Source organism: Lepus europaeus, chromosome 18, assembly GCF_033115175.1.
Source record: "Lepus europaeus isolate LE1 chromosome 18, mLepTim1.pri, whole genome shotgun sequence".
In the NCBI taxonomy this organism is placed as follows: Eukaryota; Metazoa; Chordata; class Mammalia; order Lagomorpha; family Leporidae; genus Lepus; species Lepus europaeus.
In genome coordinates this window covers 50342229-50358539 of record NC_084844.1, presented here as the reverse complement: position 1 = coordinate 50358539, position 16311 = coordinate 50342229, and the positions used below count along the sequence as shown (strand labels likewise).

Genomic DNA, 16311 nt, shown 5'->3' with positions numbered 1-16311 from the left:
CACTCACTGTATATAAGGGCTCGCTAAGAAATTGGTGTGGATTTCTGAACTTACAAGTGACTGAATCGTAAAAGGCTCAACAGCTTCAATGAAAACTCATAAAACACGTAAGTAGCGTAAGGGTACCCTGTGTGATGCTGAAAACAGTGGATCTGGACTAGCAACACAGAGGAAACCCATCTGTTAAAGGAAAACACAGCCACAACATGAAACAGCGGCAGGAGGGGTGCCAATTTTAGGGAGCCTGTTACCCAACATGGCAATGGTGCCAGTAAATATTCAGAGGCCCCAGAGACACAGTGATGGTTTCATTGCCAAGATCCAGCACTTGAGCTCTTTGCTTCAAGAAGCTACACGAGAGGTGTTAAAGATATTAGGATATCCTGGAGTGACACAGAAAAAGAACAGGTGGAAGAGAGGAATAGAAACCCAGGTGGAAATCACAAAATGTCCATGAAAGATTATCTCCCAGGGAGATGCATTTTGCACGTCCATTTATTTTTCAATGAACGTATAATCCTGGAAGAACAAAAAACAATGCCTCAGTAAGGTGTGCTTTTCAGTATTACTGGTAGAATCCAGGAATTCCTCAAATTACTTGTAAAGTTCCTTGGTCACAAAGTTCCACATATCAGACTTCGCTTTTCAGTTGATTTGCGTTATGAGAATGAAGTGTGTTCTGGAAGACTCAGGCTGGGGACGCGAGGACTCTTCCATGTGTCCAGGTAAGCACAGGAATCCCATCACACAACACAGGGCCAGAGGTGGTGGTAGCAGGACTGGGGAAAGAGGCCAGTGATCGAAATTCTCACCGCCTAGGACACAGTGTTGTAGTGTAGCATGGCACCTTGCCACTAGGAATACACATCCTATTAAACCAGAGAAATCAAAATTCCATGCCTGCCTATCTTTAGGTTATACATTCAAAGTGTGTTCCCTGTTTAATCCAGTCACTAACATATATAGATACTCCCTATTTAAATAAGCAGTGAATAGATATCAGGATTAAAATTTCACCACAAAAATTCTACTAACTGGCTAACTTGAAGAGAACAAATAAAGCTAAGGAAATCCATTTAGAGGCCAAAAACAATAAACAAAAATAAAACTTCTAATAAAAATCACTGATAAAGCTTTCTTGAACAAAAACAAGACATGATTAAACTTAATAATATCCTAAGGATTATACATTCTAAGAATGGCATTTAAATTTCAAAAAAAAAAAAAAAAAAGCTTTTTAACCACTTAGGAAAAAAAAAAAAGCAGTCTCATAACATAAGTTCCTTAAGATTGCAACCATCATGTTCAAAGTCACTTACTGGTCACATGTAAAATGCAAACATTAACTTCTATTACTTACACAAATTCCAATTATATCTAAAGACTTTAAAATGCTTCTCACTATAAAAACAATCTGAACATTCCCATTTAGGACGGTTAGTACGCTCAATCTAAACCTGTATCACTCCTTCTGAGAACGTCACACTAGAGAAAGCTACTCCTTAACCAAGAGGGAACAACCGGTGAAAATCCTGTTTTGGGAAAAGGTCCTGTGCCTACATTTGATGAAAGTATCTGAAGTCTTTTCTTAGGGGTCTTCTAATTTTCCCATGTTCTGAATTACTTCAAGCAGTGTGAATGGAAACCTGTGGAGACCCAGTATTTTGGACAAGTGTTTACTGACCCACAGGCATTAAGTGGCTACTCGTTTAGAGACCCTGTAAAATTTCCCCTTGATTGGGAAGGTAAACCCTGGCACTAGGCTCTGGAAAGTTTCTCACGAAACAAATGACAACTGTTAACCAGCCAAAGATGCAGGCGGAACACACGCCTGCCTAACTGGTACCTGTTCATCTGGCTCCAAAGTCAACATTCCAACGTGCGTTCTGAATCTAACGAAAATCCTTTAGTTTTCCAAATCTGTGGCTATTACTGGTCTTTCCCTCGATGTCGTTTAGTAGAGAAACGTGAGCAGAGTAAATAAGATGTCATATTAGCTCTCTGCTGGCTGCTGACTCTACAGCCGAGTTCTGCCCCAACACCTTCACCCTCAGCAACTGACAACCTGGAGTTTTACAGAGACCCAGGTGGAGGACAGACTATCTGGATGACAGAAGTACATCTTCTCCCTACTTAAGTTAGCACTCTGAATAAGATGGCCACAGCCACAGCGTAACAGCCATGTATTTTCCAATCTTCGAATGAAATCCAGTCGAAAGCTGTGCAGACACAGGAAAGCAGGCGTGGAAACTGTTCTCAGCTCTGATCTGGGCACGAGAGCTAGAATACACTGCCGTAATTTAAAAGATCACACACAAAAGCTTTAATACAGTGAGAGAGAGATGGAATTCAGTTTTATTTTGTCCTCTCTGAAACTTCCATTTACACCGTGGCCTCGTCTACCAAAGAGGAGGAGGAAGCAAAAGCCCTGCCTTACACCACAGAACTTCAGCACTCGTGTACTTGACAGAGGCTGCAGGATACTTGTTTCTCCAGTTTTTGGCTCCAAGAGATTACACTTTCAGTACCAGCGCAGTGAGGAACCACTGGCAGGCTGCTGGCAATGTCTTCTGCATGAGTCAGTGTACCATTTCATAAAGTGCTTCTGGAGTTAAAATCTGTCACAGCTGTCAAAAGTGTCCACACTTCTGCAACAAAGGATAAAAGAATCCCAATGGGTGATTCACTGAGTTCTCCCCAGCTGGGTGTCGTTATTGGCACTGCTTTAACCTCCAAGGCGCTGACCCTCACCCCAGGCGAAGCCTCCTGGCCGCTCTTCAGGTAGGGGATTGTAATTTGGATCCTCATCTGGTGTATCAAAAATAGCCTTCCTAAAAGACAGGTGACAGACACAGTTTAGTCGGAGAGTCATCTCAGGTCCTGGCACCATAAGGTCAGCTGGGCTTCCAGCAATGGACAAGCATAACACCCCCTGCCAACCAGTCATCCCTCATTATTTAACATTTATATTCACTTTTACCTCCTTTACCAATTTGAACTACAAAAGCAACACATGTTAATCATAGAGAAAAGAATAAATAAGTATGAACAGAATATCCTAAATCTCCAGAGATAACTAGTATTGCTTTAATTATTTTAGGATAATTAAATGACTGGTAATTTTGCAAAAGTTAGATCATATGACTTGTTTTGTAACCTACCTTTCATGAAATTTATCATAAACGTCTCCTCATGGCCAAGGTATCACCCAAGTGTCCATCAATAGATGGATACACAGAATGTGGTACACATGTATAATGTAGTATTATTCAGCCTAACAAAATAGGGAATTTTGACTCATACAAAGCATGGAAGAACCCTGATGACATTATGCTAAATAAATGGTTATGATGGGAGCCACTCTTTTGGTGCAGTGGGTTATCTGCCACTTGTGACGCTGGTACCCCACCTCAGAGTGCCTGTTCAAGTCCTGGCCGCTCTGCTCCTGATCCAGTTCACTGGAAGTGAGCCTAGGAAAGCAGTGGAGGATGGCCCAAGTGCCTGAGCACCTGCCATTCTCAGAGGAGATTCAAATGGAGTTCCAGGCTCCTGGCTTCAGCCTAGATTAGCCCTAGCTGTTCCAGCCATCTGGGGAGTGAACCAGCAGATCAAAGATTTTCTCTCTCTGTCACTCTGCTTTCAAATAAATAAATCTTTAAAAGAACATAAGAAGGGATAGTAAATATCCAAGACTTTTTAAACACTATTACATAGTAATTCATAATCTAATTAAAGAATGACCCATTAAACAGTATCTTCTATTTGCACTCATATAGAATCCTAAAAGTATTTGTCAACAGTTGATAAAATTAGAAATGTATTTGAAATTAAAAAAAAAAAAATTTATTTATTTGAAAGGCAGAGTTAGAGAGGGGAAGAGACAGAAATTCTCCATCTGCTGGTTCACTCCCCAAATGGCCAGGAGCTTTATCCGGGTCTCCACTGTGGGTTCAGGGGCCCAAGCACTTGGGCTATCCTCTGCTGCTTTCCCAGGTGCATTAGCAAAGAGCTGGATCAGAAGTGGAGCAGCCAGAGCTCAAACTGGCACCAATACAGGATGCTGAACCCAGTATACCACAATGCCAGCCTTGAAAACATTTTTTTTTTTCCTTAAAAAAGATTTATTTATTTATTTGAAAGGCAGGGTTACAGGATGTGGGTAGGGGAAGAGATCTTCCATCTGCTGGTTCACTCCCCAAATGGCTACAACAGTCAGAGCTGGGCCAATCCGAAGCCAGGAGCTTCTTCCAGGTCTCCCATGTGGGTGCCGGGGCCCAAGCACTTGGGCCATCTTCCACTGTTTTCCCAGGTGCACTGGCAGGGAGATGGATCGGAAGTGGAGCAGCCAAGACTCAAACTGATGCCCATATGGGATGCCAGTACTGCAGGCGGCAGCTTTACCCACTATGCCACAGCACCAGCCCCTGAAAACTTCTATATACAAGAGTTTAAAAGGGGATTTACTGGGGCTGGCACCGTGGTGTAGCAGCTAAAGCCGCCACCTGTGGTGCAGGCATCCCACATGGGCTGCTGCTCCACTTCTGGTTCAGCTCCCTGCAAATGTGCCTAGGAAGTAAGTGCTTGGGTTCTTACACCCATGTAGAGACCAGGATGGAGTTCATGGTTCCTGGCTTTGGCCTGGCCCAGCCCTAGCCTTTGCAGCCATTTGGAGAGTGAACCAACAGATGTCTGATCTCTTGTCTCTTCCTCTCTCTGCCTTTCAAATAACTAAATAAATAAATCTATGTTTTTTAAAAAAGGTTTTTGTATTATAAATATGAATTACAGTTAATGATAAACATGCTAAAGTAAACAGCGAATCTGAACACACCGGATTAGAAAGCTGGATGAAGGACTGATATGTAAAAAGCAAGAACAGCAAAATGTTAACTGTAGATATCCCATCATGGGTAATGATGTTCACTGTATAATTTTTTCTGAGTTTCCATAAGTTTGGAATTTTTCATAGTAAAATATTTGAGGTAAAAACTAGAAGAACTATGTGAAGCTGTACAAAGGTACTTCAAAATTCTGTGGAAAAATGAACTTAAAAACAGAGAAATCAGGGGCTGGTGCTGTGGCATAGAAGGTTAAGCATCTGCCTGTAGAGTCAGTATCTAACATGGGTGCAGGTTCAAGTTTCAGCTGCTGCACTTCTGATCCAGCTCCCTGCTAATGAACCAGAGAAAGCAGCGGAAGATGGCCCAAGTACTAGGGCCCTGCACCCATGTGGGAGACTGGGAGACCCAGAAGAAGCTCCTAGCTTCAGCCTGGCCCAGCACTGGCCTTTGCAGCCATCTGGGGAATAAACCAGCAGATGAAAGCTCTGTCTCTCTCTCTCTCTCTGTCTCTCTCTCCTCCCATTCTCTGTATCTCTGCCTTTTAAATAAACACATCTTAAAAAAAAATAGTGAAATCAAGGCATAGTTTTCTTATAATCACTTCCCATAAACTTTCTGAAGATCTTTCATATTAGTTTTTTTAAAATTTATTTAATTAATGTTTAAAGATTTATTTATTTATTTATTTGAAAGTCAGAGTTACACAGAGAGAGGAGAGGCAGAGAGAGAGAGAGAGAGAGAGAGAGAGAGAGAGAGAGAGAGAGTCTTCCATCTGCTGGCTCACTCCCCAATTGGCCGCAATGGCTGGAGCTGCGCTGATCCGAAGCCAGGAGCCAGGAGCCTCTTCTGGGTCTCCAACATGAGTGCAGGAGTCCAAGGTCTTGGGCCACCATCCACTGCTTTCCTAGGCCATAGCAGAGAGCTGGATTGGAAGTGGAGCAGCCAGGTCTCAAACAGGTACCCATATGGGATGCCGGCATTTCAGGCCAGGGTGTTAACCCACTGCGCCACAGCGCCAGCCCCTAATTTATTTTATTTATTTGAAAGGCAGAGTTAGAGAGAGTGAGGGAAAGAGAGAGAGATTTTCCATCCACTGGTTCACTCCCCAGATGGCTGTAACAACCAGGACTGGGCCAGACCACCAGGGGGTTCTTCCTATTCTACATGGATCGGGGCCCAAGCACTTGGGCCATTAGCAGAAGCTGGATCTGAAGTGGAGCAGCCAAGAATTGAACCAGTGCCCATTTGGGATGCAGGCATTGCAAGTGGTGGCTTTATCCATTACGCCACAGTGCCAGCCCCAAGACCTTTCATATTAGAACTGGCAGTATCAGTAAGAATTTATGTTTTTAAAATTAGAGAGACCTGGCTGGTGCCGCAGCTCACTAGGCTAATCCTCCGCCTTGCGGTGCCGGCACCCCGGGTTCTAGTCCCGGTCGGGGTGCCGGATTCTGTCCCGATTGCTCCTCTTCCAGTCCAGCTCTCTGCTGTGGCCCGGAAGTGCAGTGGAGGATGGCCCAGGTGCTTGGGCCCTGTACCCGCATGGGAGACCAGGAGAAGCATCTGGTTCCCAGCTTCGGATCAGCGTAGTGCGCTGGTTGCAGAGCACTGGCCGCAGCGGCCATTGGAGGGTGAACCAATGGTAAAGGAAGACCTTTCTCTCTCTCTCTCTCTCTGTCCACTCTGCCTGTCAAAAATGAAAAAAAAAAAAAAAAAAATTAGAGAGACCTAACAATAAAAATGTACATACTCCAACAGCAATGAGCATTATCTAGCACCCAATCCTTGGCTTTTAAATACCATTCTACACTAAAAAGCAACCAGGGCTTCTAGAATAAGCAGCTGATGCTAGGACTGGGACAAGGAGAGCACAGGATGAGCTGGGGGTAGTGATGGCTCAGTAGTTAGGTCCTTATTGGCACCCACAGGGGAGGCTCGATTGAGTTTGTAGTACTTAGCCTGACCAAGGCCCAGCACTGTGGGCACTTGGAGAGTAAAACAGGGATATGAGAGATCTCTGTTTTTCTGTCTCTCTCTTACAAATAAACATACTTAAAAATAAGTAATAAATTACTAAATAAATAATAATGGTAAGGACATCTTGAAATGGAATAGGGACAGTTTGAAGTGGTTCCCATTGGCCCAATCTAGGATAATATGAACATCAAAACAATGACAACAAGGGGTTGTAATCCATAAATAAAATAAAAAACCAAGAATCCAGGCAAATTTAAATGAATTGAAATTGGGTAAGGAAAGAGTTATTTATACAGTCTCAAAGTACCCTCTGAACAGGTACAAAGGGAACAAGAGCAACTCTATGGTGAAGACTGGCAGATGCCTTAATCAGTCAATCAAATAATTACCACTGCTGACAAATGACAAATCAAAACCCTGTGCTAAGAGGCTGCAGTTAGCATCCAGTGTCATGGCCGGAGTTGTGATACAGCAGGATAAGCCATGGCCTACAATGCTGGCATCCCACATGGGTGCTGGTTCAAGTCTCAGCTGCTCTAATTCCAATGCAGCTCCCTGAGAAAGCAGCAGAAGATGGTCTAAATCCTTGGGCCCCTGCACCTACACAGGAGACCCGGATGGAGTTACAGGATTCTGGCTTCAGTCTGGCCTAGGGCCACCCCTTGAGACCAGTTAGGGAGTGAACCATCAGATAGAGGACTTCTCTCTCTTTCAAATAATTAAAATTTTTAAAAAAGATTTATTTATTTTATTTGAAAGGGAAATTAAGAGAAAGAGAGAAGAGACAGAAAGATAAAGATCTTCCATCCTTTGGTTCACTCCCCAAATGGCCACAACAGCTGGGCCAGGCAGAAGTCAGAAGCTTTATCTGGGTCTCCCTTGTGAGTGCAGGGGCCCAAGCACTTGGGCCATCTTCTGCTGCTTTGCCCAGGGGCATTAGCAAGGAGCTGGATCAGAAGTAGAGCATGGTCCCACACTGTGGCGTAGCAGGTAAAGCTGCCACCTGCAGTGCCAGCATCCCATATGGACACTGGTTTGAGTCCTGGCTGCTCCACTTCTGCTCCAGCTCTCTGCTAGGCCTGGGAAGGCAGCAGAAGATGGCCCAGGTGCTTGTGCCCCTACACCCACTGGGAGACCTGGAGGAAGCTCCTGGTTCCTGGCTTCGGATCAGCGCAACTCTGGCTGTTGCGGCCAATTGGGGAGTGAACCAGCAGATGGAAGACCTCTCTCTCTGCTTCTCATCTCTCTGTGTAACTCTGACTTTCAAGGAAATAAATAAATCTAAAAAAAAAAAAAAAAAAAAAAAGTTAACCGTGGGAGTGGGGGCTGGTATACAGGTAGCACGTAAAGCCGTTGTCTGTGACACCAGCATACCATGGGTGCTGGTTCAAGTCCAGACTAGTCCAGCTCCCTGCTAATGAGCCTGGGAATACAGTGGAAAATGGCCCAAATCCTTGGACTTATGCAGAAGCAGCTCCTGGCTTCGGTTCGGTCTGTTCTGGCCCAGCCCAGCCTTGGCCACTGCAGCCAGTTGGGGAGTGAATGAATGGATAGAAGATCGCTCTCTCTCTCTGCCTCTCCCTCTAACTCTGCCTTTCAAGTAAATAACATAAATCTTAAATAAAAAAGTATGCTATGTCTGGGTAGTGGGATTATCTATGGATGATTTTACCTCTTTATTCTGCAACAAACTTTTATAACGAAAACTCTCCCCCACAAAGTGAGCCCTTTCCAATGTAGTGTCTCCCAAGGACACCAAATTCAGAGAGGTCCTAGTGATCAAAACTCTACTGAAGCAACTGAAATGCAAAAAAGGAGAAGAGACTGGCTTAAAAATCATGTGGCTGCTTGGCGGAACGAAGCCACTGCCGTTCTACTTGGAAATGCCTGCTTGGCAGGCCAGAAATCCCACCACCAGAAACTTCTCTCGTCAGCTGTGCTCGTGTTGCTACGTCACCTTTTGGACAGCAGCTTTCCTAAAGCCAGGAGTTTCTGGTCATCAGGACAGCGATTACCAAGACATCCACTGTGATACCCTGAGCTTGTTCCCCTTGTTTTTTTTTTTTTTTTTTTTTTGACAGGCAGAGTGGATAGTGAGAGAGAGACAGAGAGGAAGGTCTTCCTTTGCCATTGGTTCACCCTCCAATGGCCGCTGCGGCCGGCGTATCACGTTGATCCAAAGCCAGGAGCCAGGTGCTTCTCCTGGTCTCCCATGCGGGTGCAGGGCCCAAGGACTTGGGCCATCCTCCACTGCCTTCCCAGGCCATAGCAGAGAGCTGGCCTGGAAGCGGGGCAACCGGGATAGAATCCGGCACCCCAACCGGGACTAGAACCTGGTGTGCCGGCGCCGCAAGGTGGAGGATTAGCCTGTTAAGCCACGGCGCCGGCCGTTCCCCTTGCTCTTGCCATGCCCTGGCAGTGACTGCTCCTGCCCAGTGCAAATACTCCACCAATGCAGCTGATTGCTCAATGTGCAAATGTTTACTGACCTGTGTACCAGGAGCCTTGGGAGCCCCAAGAAAATGCACGTCATGGGCCCTGTCCTGGTTGGTCTGCAAGGAACACGTAATCTGGTGGTAAATACTCACAAAATAGATGGTGTTTTCAGAATTCTTATTCCACCAGGCTGATTGGGAAACACATCTTCCAAGAAAAAATATATGTGTCCAACTGCAATACCTAGAGTCAGCGAGAAATCAAGGATGAGGCAAGGGATTAAAATTCAATCGCAGGTGGGCCTACCAATAGAAACTGCTTACGCTTAGAACAAATGTGATTACTAAAGGTTAATGAGCCAATATTGCAGTATTTGAAATGCAACTATTAAACAATCTTACAATGGCTGTACGTGAGGTCAAACAGAATAAACATGGAAAATAGTAACAAAATAAACTTACAGGTCAAATAACAGAAATAGCGATAAGACTCTTACCCAAGAGGTCCACAATGATCGAGTTCCCCAACAACAAGGAAAACCCCATGAGCACCCAGGGCAGAAAGGGGGCCTGGAAGTTGAGAAGGCCGAAGAAGTTCATGCGGACATACGGGTTCCTTCGGCTCCACACGTAGACCAGCATTATCGTGAAGGCCTGGCCCAGGAAAACTAAGCTCACAAACAAACCAAAAAGCTAGCAAGTGGCATTAAGGAAAACACCAACACCAACAGCATAGTAGGGAAGATTGAACAAGAGAACCAAAAACTGTGCTCTAAGCAAAGTCTGAATTGGAAAAGCCAAGTAGTTACATCTTCCTAAAAGAAAGAAAGAAAAAAAGCCTAAAAATAATTACCCACAACTGTCATGCAAAAACCTGCTTGGGCTGAATAGTCTGGATTTCAGCTACTCCAAATCCACATTCTGCTTTGGGGAAGTTCTTGCCTCTTTGGAAAACGTGTTGATTTCTGGGCCAGTAATTCACCAGAGCATACTCACCATCAATCAGCACCTTCACAGGTGAATGAAGCCAAATGGTACAAAACTGTCTTTTCAGACAGGACTACGTCCACGTCTGGTCAAGTCTGTTCAACAGAGCAGACTTTAAAAAAAATTACCAGTTCTTATGAAGACTAAATGTTCTACCAATCTGGTTTAAAAGTGAAAGACACTCAACAATGATGTGACTGAGACGCTTAACAGTAACCCACCTGGGTTAAAGTTTCTCTGCTTTGCACACAGGAGAAAAGCATCCTGTGGGGCCGGCGTTGTGTGGTATAGTAGGTTAAGCCACCACCTGCAGTGCCAGCATCCCATAAGGGCGACAGTTCCAGTCCCGGCTGCTCTACTTCTGACCCAGCTCCCTGCTAATGCACCTGGGGAAACAGAAGATGACCCATGTCCTTGGGCCACTGCACCCACGTGGGAGAGCTAGATGAAGCTCCTGGCTCTGGCCTGGCCCAGAATCGTCTGTTGTGGCCTTTTGGGGAATGAACCAGCGGATAGAAGATCTCTCTGTAGCTACCCTCTGCTCTGTAACTCTACCTTTCAAATAAATAAAATAAATCTTTAAAACAAAGAAAGAAAGCAAGAAAAGAAAAAAGAAAAGCATCCTGTCCAACCTCTAGGCTTGGAAAGCTGTCGCAGAAAGCACGCTGTAAAATAAACGGCAGTGCCCAGAAGCTAAAATCTGGAGGTCTACTTTTATCTCTTTGTTCAAAAGAGCTGGTGAATCATGGGAGACAGATGAAAAGCTTTAAGACGACACAGGGAGTTCCTGAACATTTGCCGCATCTGTTCTGTTGAAGGATACAGTCATTAAGAATCCACCAAAAAGGAACATAAATACAAAGTCTGCTGTCCGGCCTCGGAATGAGCCTTCTTCTAGCATTCGACAGTAACGATATCTTAAGTTCCAAGTTAAGAAAATGGTAAGCACACAAATATGAAGAAAATAAAACGTATCACTTACGTACAGTTAGGTTCCACATTATCTGTACGAAGTCAAGCCTTCACTTCTGTAAGAATGCTTGGGAACGGGATCACTCTCTACCAAGCCTTCTGGGCAGGCTCAAGACTAGCACTCCAGCTAGGGAACCACGGCACACGCTGCGTAAGAACGCTCCTGGGCACCTGCTAACCCTTTCCAAATTTGCATCCTCTTCCCCACACCTTAATCCGCAACATTCTTGCTTCTTCACCACCTTACTTGGAAGAAATCCTTACCCAAAAACCTGTGTGATAAACTACAGTTCCAGGCCAAGTTGAATATTTCTCTACTCTGGTCAGTAAAGATGCACTACAATGAAAACACTTTATTAGAAACTTACCAGACTGCTACATGGGAGACACAGGAACTCGTCTTAGGACAGGAACTGTCTCCCTTTTAGAAGGCCCTCTGTTCACAGCAGGTGAGCTGGGCTGTCACTCCTGTCTTAATCAGAGCGAGCAATGGGTAGAGAAGGAATGTCCTTGCTCAGCGGCCCCAAGAACCACTTCATCACAGCCCAGCTGCTTCTCTCTTCCGACAGACCAGAACATGGCGAGCCCGGCAGACATGACGACACTGCGTCTTCAGCCAGTAGAGCCAGTAACCGAAATCCAGGGGGATTTCAAGTTCCCCATTCCTCATGAGCCTATGCCCAAATGAGTGCCAACTAAGTTAACCCAATTTCTACAGCATTCAGGTTGTCTTACCAAGTTTTGCCTGTTGTTATTTTGTAAGTATGCCTCCATTCTCCCTCCCTTGATCAGAATAGTCAACAACTTGAGGGCAGAAATGACATCTTTTCAAGGTTAAAATTCCCATTTGAACAGTGGGCTACAAACATGTTCCAAACATTACAATCTGACCAACAACTCTATGTACCACTGACCTAGAAGTTACAACTAGGATTGAATAAAAAAATAAGTGACAGGATTAATACTTGTAGTGTCAACTTCCTATTATACTTCCCTAAGTAAGCCTGAAGTTTTAATGCTAAATACACTTAATAAAGGATACAGAAAAATCATGTTAAATAAAAAGTTGAATCCAACGGGCCCAAAGAATAAGAAATTGGTGATTAACCTCCATATCTGTTAAAAAAATCAAGAGAAAGATGGATTAAGTAAAATATATTAACAGGAAACATTTTTATACTAAGGTGGGAGAAATATCCCATGACTATGGTGGCACAAGGACCACGGACGGGGGAATAAGTCTGTTCTGAATCAAAAACTAGGCACATACTCTAACACTCGATTTTTGTGCTGCTCTAGTTCAAAGTCTGGAAGATATAATTTGGATCATGAAATTTATATGGACAGAACATTTGAAATTTTAATTTCCTCTAAAAAAGCTCAGACCATATGGTGAGGCAAATTATGGAAAAAGTTTGATGGGAAGACTAGGTTAATTTGAAGACTAGAAAACAGTGTTTCTATCTGTGTTGTAGCACAGTCTAATGAATACTCTAGAGATACCAGAGAAAAACTTCAGGGATCTAACATAAATCCCAAGAAATGTTCTACATTAGGTAGTCAGAAATATCCAGAGGAAAGACTAATTCTAAGGCAAACATTCAAGTTCTAATCTAAACAGTCAACCCCAGTCGAGAACGAATGCTCTAACAGTTAAGAGCCTAACTGGTTTCACGGTGGAAACGCTGACCTATCCTTCCTCACCCAACCCATCTATATCTACAACAACCCACATCAGTAGAGCATTTAAGCTCCCCACCCCCCCCACCCCCGCCATAGTATAGTATCTCACTTGATCTTAAATTCCCGTAGGACAAGCAGGCTGGTACTACTATCCCCATTTCACAGACGGGGAAACTAAAAGACTTGGCTAACTTGAAAGTGGCCTGCCTAAAGACAGGCAGCTCCTAGGCAGACACTCTGATCTCAGATCTAGAACTCCTAACTTCACACGTGGGTGCACGGTGCCATTGAGAGCTCAACCCCAGGCAAAGCCAAGCCAAGCAGGCAGCAGGAGGCAACGCTTGGCTAGAGCTACAGGTCCAGCAAAAGCCATGAGAGCACTGAAGGAAGGAAACTACATGGGATCACAGGACGGTGTTCCGAATCATGAAGTTCTTGAGAATTAGTGAGTACTACAGTTGAAATAACTCAGTCCTACAAATTAATTCCGTCTAAGACTGTAAGGTCCTCATCAAGTAAGGGTGAGACATGCTCTAGTGCAAAGAATGGATCCAAGGCGGCCCACAAAAGATGTGCCTTGAGCCGGCACCGCGGCTCACTAGGCTAATCCTCCGCCTTGCGGCGCCGGCACACTGGGTTCTAGTCCCGGTCGGGGCACCGATCCTGTCCCGGTTGCCCCTCTTCCAGGCCAGTTCTCTGCTGTGGCCAGGGAGTGCAGTGGAGGATGGCCCAAGTGCTTGGGTCCTGCACCCCATGGGAGACCAGGAGAAGCACCTGGCTCCTGCCATCGGATCAGCGCGGTGCGCTGGCCGCAGCGCGCCTACCGCGGCGGCCATTGGAGGGTGAACCAACGGCAAAAGGAAGACCTTTCTCTCTGTCTCTCTGTCTCTCTCTCTCTCACTGTCCACCCTGCCTGTCAAAAAAAAAAAAAAAGATGTGCCTTGAAAGGCAAGACAGAGGCACGGGCACAGGGAATGAAACACACTTGGGAGAAAGGGAAGAGGGTGTAGACAGGCAGAACTACTGCCGCTTGGGCCTCTCCTCCACTCCAACTTCAGCCTCAATCATCATCCTAGCGCAGGAAAACACATGTCTAGTTCAGCATTTTAATCCACTCCCCACTGTCATCTAATAAACTAGCATGGTGTTTTAGATGTTGGCCCTTTGGAGTTTTGTTAGCATGATCTGACCCCTGGAAAATGGATCAATTTTTTAAAGCACTAACAACTCAGTTTTTGAACTGGCCCATGGTGAAAACACCAAAGCGGTGGCTGTGCCAAGGCAGGGAATGGACAAAATAAGGCTACTCCATGAGACTTATCAGACTCCTCTCAAACTACTGACACTTAACTGTAAACCAGCGATACGCAAATACAGGAACTAGACGCATCACAAGCATGCAGGTTTTTAATTCCTACCCTTGCTGACTGTGATTTGGTTACATGATGAGGAGTGTGAGGATCTCTTAAAAGTTCCCTAAGTGACACTGAGGGGACTCTGAAGCTGCAGAATCGCTGCTTCACAAGACTTAAAATCAAAGATCGTCACTGGATTATTTTTCGAGACAGTATATGGTAGGATTTGCTACGAAACAGTAAGCAAAATAAGAAACGGGAACATCCCTCACAGTTGCATTGGGCTACTTACTTGAAAATGCTTAAAAATCAACTCAGGATTGAAGTACAACTGAAAAGGTGTGATCAGTTCCAACTGCTGAAATGGAAAAAGAGCTGCTTACAGCACGTCAATCAAGAACCAAAATTCCATCGTTTGCAACAAAGGAGTTAGCAAATTCCAATTCTTAGTCATTTAGGTTGAATTCCTTTAAGTGTTTCTACTTAGGCCAGAGGAAGGGGTTGGTAAAGAATTCCCTACATTGATACAATTCTTGCTCTTCCACACCTAATACAAAACTAGAAAGACTGGGGTTGGCACGGTGTAAGTAAGAATTCTTACGGTGGCTGGCACTGTGCTGTAGTAGGTGAAGCCCCCACCTGAGACGCTGGCATCCCATGTGGGCCCCGGTTTGAGTCCTGGCTGCTCCATTACAATGCAGCTCTCTGCTATGGCCTGGGAAAGCAGCAGAAGATGGCCCAAGTCCTTGGGCCCCTGCACCCGCATGGGAGACCCGGAAAAAGCTCCTGGCTCCTGGCTTTGGACCCACCCAGCTCTGGCTGTTGCAGCCATTAGAGGAGTGAACCGGCGAGTGGAAGATCTCTGTCTCTCCTTCTCTCTGTAACTTTGCCTTTCAAGTAAATCTTTAAAATTGTTTTAGAAAGGAAAGACTGCAGGGTGGGCATTTGGCACCGCAGATGACATGAGACACCCACATCCCTGATCAGAGTGCCTGAGTTTGAGTTCTGCTTCTGCTTTGGATTCCAGCTGTCGGCTAATGCACGCCCTGCGAGGTCCAAGTCCTTGGGTCCCTGCCAGCCAAGGTGGTAGACCCAGACTGAGATCCAGGCACCTGGCTTCGGTCTGGCCCAGCCCTGGCTGTTGCCAGCATTTAAGGAGGGGCCTAGCAGAGGGAATATCTGTCTCTGGAATTAAAAATAAATAAATAAAAATGCTTAAAGGGGGTAGAAAAGGAATTTACAAATGAAGGTCTTTATATAAAAAAATAGTTTTAGATTGCAACAGTCGAGGCCGACAAGGGAGGCAGGCGGGTGGTGATATTTTAGACACAGGACAGTTGGGCGCAGTTGCTAAAGAATCTGCTCATCACACGGGCGCCAACTCCAACAGCTGGGTGACACAAGGCAGTGCCTGCAAATAACCAACCCTGGAGACCTTGCCACCGTTCCTCCGGCCAACCCCTTCTTTATTTTAGGACATTTCCCTCCCTACAATGCTCAACTTTCTAGCCTCAATACCTAAGTTTCTTCGCTACGCGGATCTGCGTCCCACCAGCCACCACCACGCTACCACCTGGCCAGCGCCAGAGCTCCAGGGTGGGCGGCGCCCGCAGCGCTGACCCGCTATTGGTCCGACTTTTCGCTCTCAGAAACCGACACGACCCCTCAGGGATCCGCACATCCTCCTGGGGTCGCTCCGCAACCCACAGTAAGCCCTGGTAGACCTCCACCCACCCCTGGGACCAGCCCCTTCCGGGCCTGCCGAAGCCCAAACTCCAGTTTCCGCGAGACCCAGTCATGTCCAGCCCGGATAATAAGAAGGTGGCTCTGCAGCTGCTCACCACGGCGGCGGTGGTGAGGACACAGGCGGTAGTGTAGGCGCGGCTGACCGGTGGGATCTGCAGGTACTCCAGCCGCAGGCTCTGGTACGCCATCTTCCCCACCGCCGCCTGCCCCCCACTTCCCCTTCCGCCAATTGGCCCGGGCGCCGGGGCGGGCTCCTAGCGCCCGCGTTAGCCTATTCGCTCCTGTCCAATGAGCGCCTCGCAATCAGCCAGCTAC

General features: G+C 45.8%; 1 protein-coding gene across 3 annotated transcripts; it reads right to left on the bottom strand.

Moving 5' to 3' along the window:
- Window positions 1–477: 477 nt before the first annotated feature.
- DERL2 (derlin 2) lies at window positions 478–16238 on the bottom strand. Of its 3 annotated transcripts, none has more exons than XM_062175184.1 (7): window positions 16092–16229; window positions 14543–14605; window positions 12255–12328; window positions 11064–11157; window positions 9751–9946; window positions 9407–9497; window positions 478–2831 (listed from the first exon to the last, which is right to left on the bottom strand). In XM_062175184.1, exons 1-7 carry the CDS (start codon window positions 16182–16184, stop codon window positions 2726–2728), a joined length of 717 nt encoding a protein of 238 aa, XP_062031168.1. In that variant the 5' UTR covers window positions 16185–16229; the 3' UTR covers window positions 478–2725. The 3 variants fall into 3 exon arrangements, with proteins under 3 accessions (XP_062031168.1, XP_062031167.1, XP_062031169.1); XM_062175183.1 differs by having other exon boundaries at window positions 14543–14608; window positions 16092–16228; XM_062175185.1 differs by lacking the exons at window positions 478–2831; window positions 9751–9946; window positions 11064–11157; window positions 12255–12328 and having other exon boundaries at window positions 9432–9497; window positions 14543–14608; window positions 16092–16238.
- Between the last annotated feature and the right edge of the window lie 73 nt (window positions 16239–16311).

Excerpts from the sequence above, each read along its gene's own strand:
- DERL2 (XM_062175183.1), bottom strand. The coding sequence starts at position 16,184 with ATGGCGTACCAGAGCCTGCGGCTGGAGTACCTGCAGATCCCACCGGTC. Across the intron at positions 12,329-14,542 it reads TGATTTTTAAGCATTTTCAA|ATATGGAGGTTAATCACCAA; the intron begins GTAAGTAGCCCA and ends TTTTTTTAACAG. Across the intron at positions 2,832-9,406 it reads CTGAAAACACCATCTATTTT|GAAGGCTATTTTTGATACAC; the intron begins GTGAGTATTTAC and ends CCTGTCTTTTAG.